Source organism: Cebus imitator, unplaced genomic scaffold (assembly GCF_001604975.1).
Source record: "Cebus imitator isolate Cc_AM_T3 unplaced genomic scaffold, Cebus_imitator-1.0 Scaffold355, whole genome shotgun sequence".
In the NCBI taxonomy this organism is placed as follows: Eukaryota; Metazoa; Chordata; class Mammalia; order Primates; family Cebidae; genus Cebus; species Cebus imitator.
Genome location: NW_016107670.1, coordinates 457,658 through 466,609, shown reverse-complemented (window position 1 = coordinate 466,609; position 8,952 = coordinate 457,658). Strand labels below are relative to the sequence as shown.

The window sequence follows — 8,952 nt, the reverse complement described above, 5'->3', positions numbered from 1 at the left end:
ACATTTAGAAAAGTTTGCCTTTAGTAAATTTTACCTTTTTTCCATAATAAACTTTACAGTATAGCCTTTTTAGTTTGGGCAGTAATTACATACATACACACACTTTAGTGTTATATAGGTTATTTGGGCCACTGGTACTATAACCAAAGTGATAGTCTTCTGAATGTGTTCTGAATCTGTGAGGCTGTGTAGCCCAGTAACATAGTGTAGTGACAGCCTGGAGTCAAATGCTGGCTCCACTACTGCCTCATCTTGTACAAGTTTCCTTTCTCACGCCAACTTAAACACAGTTGTTTTGAGAATTAAAGTAATATACATAGAACATTTGGCACAATACCCGACAAATAGTTTCATAAATGTTGTTGTTATGTATTTGCTTTATGCTACATCCCTAGCTTCTCCATGAGCTAAGAAGTTTTGCTGAGTTACATTAGAAATTACAGACTACACTAAAGATACTGCATACCTTCAGTGTTATTTGTAAAGAAATGGCAAATATTACTTTATCATTTTTGACATTTTTGTTAAATGAGATAATAATCACTGCTATTTGAAACCTGTCATATAGTATTTGAGTCTGTCTGCTGGTCAGGGATATTTGCCTCACTCCAGGATTTAAAGTTCTAGAAAGAGGCCAAAGGCCAGGCGTGGTGGCTCATGCCTGTAATCCCAGCACTTTGGGAGGCTGAGGTGGGTGGATCATCTGAGGTCGGGAGTTACAGACCAGCCTGACCAACATGGAGAAACCCTGTCTCTACTAAAAATAGAAAATTAGCCAGGTGTAGTGGTGCATGCTCGTAATCCCAGCTACTGGGGAGACTGAGGCAGGAGAATCGCTTGAACCCTGGAGGCGGAGATTTTGGTGAGCCAAGTTCACGCCATTGCACTTGAGCCTGGGCAACAAGAGCGAAACTGCATTTCAAAAAAAAAAGAAAGAAGCCAAAAATCTGTTTGGAATCATACTTAAAATAATAGTAGTAGTCATTAACCACCAATAAAATTTACCCATATCTTTGTTTTAACTGTCTATTTTATGAGAATGTAGAATCTACATTCAATTATTAAAATATTTGCTGTCTCCTTTTCTTTTTCAGAGCATGAATAATCTTTCATTTAGTGAGCTATGTTGCCTCTTCTGCTGTCCTCCTTGTCCAGGGAAAATTGCTTCAAAATTAGCGTTTTTGCCACCTGATCCAACTTATACGCTGATGTGTGATGAAAGTGGAAGCCGTTGGACTTTACATCTATCTGAACGAGCAGACTGGCAGTATTCTTCGAGAGAGAAAGATGCTATTGAGTGTTTCATGACTAGAACCAGTAAAGGCAACAGAATTGCCTGTATGTTCGTACGTTGCTCACCCAATGCGAAATACACTTTACTCTTCTCACATGGAAATGCTGTTGATCTTGGTCAAATGAGCAGCTTTTACATAGGTCTAGGATCACGGATTAATTGTAATATATTCTCATATGATTATTCTGGATATGGTGCAAGTTCTGGGAAACCCACAGAGAAGAACCTCTATGCAGACATTGAAGCTGCTTGGCTTGCTCTTAGGACAAGGTAAATTGTGGTTGGACGATATTTTTTATACTCGTGATTGTTAGCTAAAAATATCTTGTGTAAGAATAGAATAAAAGTTGTTTTATTATACATAAGTGCTATATAGAGATTATACTTAACTATTATATACCTGTGAATAATTAAACTTTTAGATTACAGTTTTAAATTTCACATTATAGCAAAACAGTGTTTTTAAAGACAGTTTCAGGTTTGTTTGTCTCCATTAATTTATGTATATATGTATGATTTTTTAAAAAATTTAAATCCTTAGCTGGATGTCGGTGGTGCATGTGTATATAGTCCTAGCTACTTAGGAGGCAAAGGCAGGGGAAATCACTTGAGGCCAGGAATTTGAGGCTGCAGTGCTCTCTGATCGTGGCACTGCACTCCAGCCTAAGTGACAGAGCAAGACTTCGTCTCTTAAAAAGTTAAAAAAAAGAAATTAAATCCAGTGACAAATGTTTGGTTTTGTAAGCTTTCTTATTGGAGTGTGATATAAAAAAATAAACATTTTTTTTATATCAAAGCTGCAAACTTTCAAGGAAATGAGAGAAAATATTGACTTAGCTAATTATTCACTTGATCTATCATTTCTATTAAAATCCTAAGCCAAGATTTTACATTATTTTATGTGATTATTCTTCGGAAGTACAACTTAAAGATGCATTACTGGAACTTTTTCAAATATTCATTCTGTAAGAATGAGATTTTACTTTATATTCTGGATTCCTAAAATTGGGAGAGATGATATCAAGTAAAAAGAATTTTTTAACTTGGGCACAGTGGTTCACACCTGTAGTCCCAGGACTTTGGGAGGTAGAGATGGGTGAATCATGAGGTCAGGAGTTTGAGACCAGCCTGGTCAATATGGTGAAACCCTGACTCTACTAAAAATACAAAAAATTAGCTGGGCATGGTGGCGGGTTCCTGTAATCCCTGCTGCTTGGGAGGCTGAGGGAGGAGAATTGCTTGAACCCAGGAGGCGGCGTTTGCAGTGAGCCGAGATCACGCCACTGTACTCCAGCCCAGGCGACAGAGTGAGATTCCAGCTCAAAAAATGAATAAATAATATTATGATAAACTGATAAAATTTCCTTACTGTGTTATTCTTTGATTATAGCAGAACACATTTTGGAGAACCTAGTGCATTAATCTTTTCTAGTCACCAAGATACCTAAACATTTTTCTTGAAAAAAATCACAATTTGGTAGACTTCAGTGTATTATTAGGTTAGTGTACAATAAACAGATACCTTATTATAAGCTCTTCTTTATATTATATGCAAATAAAATACCTGATTTCCAGGGTGTTTTAGACTGAAGCTATAGGATATAAAGAAAATTTACTGTTTCTAATTTAATGTTTAAATATTAAAGATTTCATTTAGGAAGACTTCCCTCAATTTAAATAATATTAAAATAGTTAATATTATTAAAGGTTAATACTATTAAAGACATTAAAAATATCTTTAAAACTATTTTTCCTTCCAAAGAAATCTAATAAAATTCTACATAAAACAAAGTTCTACATAAAAATTCATTTTTTAGGTATATTGGTATCAGTTCTATCAGGCCTTAAAACAAAAAAAACTGAATGCCAACTTTTTACAGTCAGCCAGTTGAATAAGGTATCATAACTCTAAGAAAGTACTGTAATTAAAAAAAAAATAGCTTTATTTGAGCCATAAGGTTCACACTTTTAAAGTTTAACTTCAGTGGAATAATGAAGTTTTAAAGGGTGCTAAGTTAAAACTCACCTTCATTAGTAGTGCTTCCCAGTAACACAAAAAGGTCACTTTACTCAAACAAAACATATTAGTGTTCAGTTCAGTGTTCTGTGTGTATGTGAAAAAAATCCCATTTTTAAGTGGTCAACTTTACTGGGTTTTTTTTGTGTGTTTTTTTTTTTTTTTTTTTTTTTTGAATCTTGGCATTTATCAATTTGAAGAATACTTTCAAAAATGATTTTCAGTCTTGATTAATATTTTTAACATATGTGATAGCCAGGATTAATGAGTAATGGGCAGATTTTATCAGTAATCCCATACTATTTTTAGTACTTATATTTTAGAATTTTAGACTTCTGTTTTCTTTTTTTTCTTCTTCTTTTTTTGTTAAGCTACCAAGTGCTGTAGACTTCTGTTTTCTTTCATGCTGAACCCAAAATATAGTTGGAGGAGTTTCGTAAGTATAGGTACTTTAGGAAATATAACTTATCTGAGCCCATGTTTCCTTGTCTGTTTAATGAAGAGATTGAGAAAAGATAATTTAACAGTTCTAGAATTCAGTCATCTAATGAAATGTGTCTAATTAGAATATATGCCTTTTAATTTTCTTTGCCTGATTAAAAGTTAAGGTGGAAGTAACCAGGAGAAGAGATAAAATAAATAATGAACTTAAATAATTATTATTTGAATGATGTCCTTTTTGGGAAAATTGGATATCCCTAATAACTCCAATTTCTGACCTTCTGTTGGACTAAAAGAAGCTAAGGGCATGGCATTCACTATGCACCTTTCCCACAGTGTCCTTGAGCTCCTCATCTGTGTGCTTCAGAGAAAAAAAAAAAACACTGAACTGGGAGTCAGTATACCTGGGTTCTAATTACAGAGCTGTCACCTACTGTGACTTTGAAGATCTACTCATTAGGCAGCTGGACTCTAGATTAAATGGTCTCTAAACTCCTTTCTAGCTCATACTGTTAGGCAATTGTTACTCTTGTGAGTCCTCTAATGCTTAATTGTCAGCTACCTCTGTGACTCCATCCTGGAGCATTGTCATTGCTAGCTTTAGCCCGAATTTCATGATTGCCACCAACAAGGCTGTTATTCAGCTGACAGCAACAATGCAGCCTGAAGAATTGTGGTTATGCTGCAAATGTTCATTCTCCTAATTTGTTCATTCATATGAAATATGTGCAGCTAGGTCTGTTGTAAAGAAAAAAGGGGTTTCTGAGTTTGCTAACATTTAGAGTCAATTTGGAGTAGACAGAGCTCCACTTTCTGTGTCCTATCCAAATGCTTGTATAGTACTGATTTGAAGAAACTATGTGGGGAGAGCTGTGTTACTACCTGTATAGTTGAAATAGCATTATTCCCCTGGAAGAGAACACATGGACAATTTGCCTCACTGTTTGCTGGTGAATATTCAGATTCTCAGAAAGATCTTTTACCTTTGCAAAAGATTTCCAAAAGAAGCTGCTGTGCTTTTAGCTGTCAGAGTGACTGCTGTCTGCATTCTAAGTGGAAAGATGTATTTAATGTCACATAACCTTTAACCCCATATTCGTTAGCTCAGGTGGCACTGCACTGGCACTTGCAGTAGTTTACATTTGGAATAATTATACTTTAGACAAGTAGCGTGCAGTTCCTTGAACAAACTAGGTACCCAATAAATACTTATTGAATCAGTGAGTTTTCACCTGTTTAAACCTGCAGCCATTTGAAAGGGATTACCTAGTACCTTGAGATTAGCATGAAGTCTATTCATAAATAACTGGACCATATGGTGTTTGGAATTCTTTATGTTTTCAACCATTAGTCTATTTCTACAACTAGGCAAAGACAAATTTTAAGAAAAATTGTAAAATCATAATTTGCTCTTGACTAAAACCATACATATATTTTATTCATTTCATATCATAACTATATGTAGCAGTTCATCAGTATGACCAATTTTGGAAATTAAAATGAGCCACTCTTGATATATGGAGAAATAAATAACTTTTGTTACATTGAATAGAAAATAAATATGACCTATTCATTCAATATCTATTCATTAAAATATGTGCTCCAAACTTAGTCAACAGTATGCTAGAGTGAAATACTATAGTGTAATAAATTATTTAGTAAGTTTAGTTCTTAAGATTGAAATCTTAAAATACTTCAGCTATTACTCTTCTAAAAGATAAAGTAGAAACACATGAAATAAGCTGGTGATACAGACTTTATTGTAACGTTAAAAATAGCAGTAATAAGTTTAAAATATGGATTAGTTAACATTGTCTTATTCTAAGATCAAATCCTTCAGAATGATGGAACATTTCACAGCATTCCAACTTTTTTTTTTTTTTAATGCCTGAACTTTGTAGATATGGCATTCGCCCTGAAAATGTGATTATATATGGCCAAAGTATAGGTACAGTACCATCTGTGGATCTTGCTGCTCGATATGAGAGTGCTGCTGTTATTCTTCATTCTCCTCTGACCTCGGGAATGCGAGTTGCCTTTCCTGATACTAAGAAGACCTACTGTTTTGATGCATTCCCAAAGTAAGTAGCAATATTCAAAGTAGTTCAGTTTCCAAGAAACTTGGGGATTTTTCATCATTTAAAGTATTCATGATACAGTTCACTCAGCCATAAGCTTCTATTTTATATATATTAGCACATAGAAATTAAGAAAAATTAATTTGTAGAGAGGGTATTAGCAGGTGACCAGTCAGGTAAATAAAAATAAAATTATACTTCTTTCTAGCTGAATGGTAAAAATGATAGGGATGTGTCTGAGTATCTCTATGTCAGTGTTGTTGCCAACTTACATCTCTGTCAAGCTATCTCTTTCATTTCTGGTACACCAACAGAGAGCAACACTAAAAAATAAACTGGCCAGGCACAGTGGCTCACACCTATAATCCCAGCCCTTTCAGAGGCTGTGGTGGGCGGATCACTTGAGGCCAGGAGTTTGAGACCAGCCTGATGAACATGGTGAAATCCCATCTCCATGAGAATTACCAAATTAGCCAGACATGGTGGTGCACGCCTATAATCCCAGCTACTTGGGAGTCTAAGGCATGAGAATCCCTTGAACCTGGGAGACACAGATGATGTCACCACTGTACTCCAGCCTTTGTGATAGAATGAGACCCTGTCTGCCCCTCAAAAAGAAAGAAACAAACAAACAAAAAAACTGTTTGAAAAAGATAATATATTTCTTTTTATTTTTTATTCAAGTTTTAATTCCTCTACTGTTGACCATCTTTGTGACAGCAGGTAGTAAACCCAAATATTTATTCTTACCAAATGCAGCCTTAGATTATTTCATTGATGGTTTTTTCCTTTTCAAAATTCCATTTTCATTTATGTTCATTATAATACCTTTTTCTAGGTATTCTTAAAAAGGTTTGTCCGTGTAGTTTCTGTCTTAAGTGTTTGTTTTGATCCCTATGTTATTTGAAGTATTATCCTCTCATGTCTGATAATCTTGGTTATCTGTTTATATGTAAGTAAAGGAGCCAACCAACTCTTTATTCTTACATATAAGCAGACAATTAAGATTTAGCAGATCAACTAAAGGGCTGATCTGATATAATCTCCAAAGAAAGCTCTTTCTAAAACTTCCTCCTGGAGGACAGTGGCCTGGCTACCAGCATTCTGGGAGGCTCATAGGGAAAATGGGTTCGTATAGTAGCCAGTATATAAATATGTATGTTTCTTTGGTCTTTATGATACCTCTGTCCTAAACTCTGGTAGTCGTCTGTCTAGTCCACAGACATTCCAGTCTTTGGGGAAGGCAGTTTCTGGGTATATGAACAGGCAAAAGGACCTGGGAAGAGGAGGCTAACTTTCTTCCACAAACTGAACAAATCCTATATATTTCAGTCACCCCCTTCATCACCATGGTAATTCCTTAGCTTTCTAGGGTATTCTATGGTATAAATTGGTTTCATTCATCGCTTTACCTTCTCTCTGCCTAAAATTGTGTTTTCTTCTATCCTTGTAATATTTCACGCATTAATCTTCTTTCCGGCTCCAACATTTTATTGTATTTTAGTACATTCTCCTTGGTTTTGTATCTTTATCCTCAAACAAGAACAAAAAACATAAAACATTTTGCTGTCATTTTTCTAGGAGACTAGGAGAAAGAATATAATAAGTGCAGAAAGTGAAGTTAGCGCATACTTGAAATAGTTCTTAAGCTTTTTCCTCTTCTGAACACCTAAGTTTCTCGGTGCCAAAAGTCAACATTGTAGAAAGGTAAAATAGAGTGACGAGCAAGAGTGACTGTACCAAAACCATCAAAACCAGTGCATGAAAATAACTTCCTCAGTTAATCTTAAGGTAGGGAGTATGTAAAAGGCAATTTTTGAATATTATTGGAAATTCAAGAGACATTCATACCTTCTGAACTGATTCAAACAATTCTCGTGTTTGAATTGTGTGTCTGATATAGCACAAGAATATTTGTTTTATGTTCCTTTACATAGCTAATTTATTGCATTTTCCCCCTTCCTTTTTCCCTGCAGCATTGACAAAATCTCTAAGATAACCTCTCCAGTATTAATAATTCATGGGACTGAAGATGAAGTCATTGACTTTTCACATGGCCTGGCATTGTTTGAACGTTGCCAAAGACCTGTGGAGCCTCTCTGGGTTGAAGGAGCAGGTCACAATGATGTGGAACTTTATGGACAGTATCTTGAAAGGTTGAAACAGTTTGTTTCACAGGAACTGGTAAATTTGTAAAATATTCTGTAAATTTGCTACTGGGCTTTCCTTTCTTGCTGAACTGCACTCTTTGGTAAATAACATAAAACCTGAAGGTTTTGTTCGCAAATCATGTCAGTTGCCTTCATAAATGTACAGGTAATGATTTGTTAACAGACTTAATGAAGGTTTTAATTACCAGAACTAAAAACTGGAAATAACAGTATCATGCAGTCAGGCTGTGCAATTTATATTTTTTCTGTGAATTTTTTTTTAACATCAAGATGAGTACTGTATGAGATTTTAATTAATTCTATAAGATCAAATGCTGTAAAAGTATTGCCAAATGCTTTTGCATACTAGGAACAAATTTATAAATATTTTAAAAATATCTCAATGTACTAAATCTTATCCTGGTGTACAACTGTAATATTCTTTTGAAAAAAGCTGTGTATCTAAAGCAATGTAAGTACTCAGAATGAACTGTAAAAGAGATTTAAAAACATGCAAGTTCACTAGAATTAACCTAAACCCTGTTGTACAGGGATAGAGGTTTAAAGTTATTTTATTGTACAATACATTGAATTTTCTGTATACTCTGATTACATACATTTATCCTTTAAAAATGATGTAAATTTTAATTTTTATGCCATCTGTTAATTTACCAATGAGTTACCTTGTAAATGAGAAGTCATGATAGCACTGAATTTTAACTAGTTTTGACTTCTAAGTTTGGTACTGTGAGGCAACTACTTAAAATTTTCATGCTGGTTATTTAAAAGGCATTTAGAGATTTCAAGAATGATTTTGTATGCAATGTTTTAAGTTTTGACTGATCTCATAGAATTGCAGTAGTCTTCATTTTATGAAATCCTGAAAGTCCATTAGTTGTTCTTATAGACCATAAACAGACTGGCTATCTGATCCCTTTTCACTAGCCATTTTTTTTTTTTTTTTTTTTTTTT

At 34.5% G+C, this 8,952-nt stretch overlaps 1 protein-coding gene across 4 annotated transcripts in view; it reads left to right on the top strand.

Annotated features, from left to right (window-relative positions):
• Positions 1-8,950, top strand: part of ABHD17B (abhydrolase domain containing 17B, depalmitoylase) — a 48,011-nt gene extending 39,061 nt beyond the window's left edge. For all 4 annotated transcript variants that reach the window (XM_017506387.1, XM_017506386.2, XM_037730611.1 and 1 more), the window contains 3 exons: positions 1,095-1,564; positions 5,654-5,833; positions 7,807-8,950. In XM_017506387.1, the coding sequence (XP_017361876.1) occupies positions 1,098-1,564; positions 5,654-5,833; positions 7,807-8,026 (867 nt within the window). In that variant the 5' untranslated portion in view covers positions 1,095-1,097 and the 3' untranslated portion in view covers positions 8,027-8,950. The remainder of the gene's footprint in view (positions 1-1,094; positions 1,565-5,653; positions 5,834-7,806) is intronic.
• The last annotated feature ends 2 nt before the right edge of the window (positions 8,951-8,952 follow it).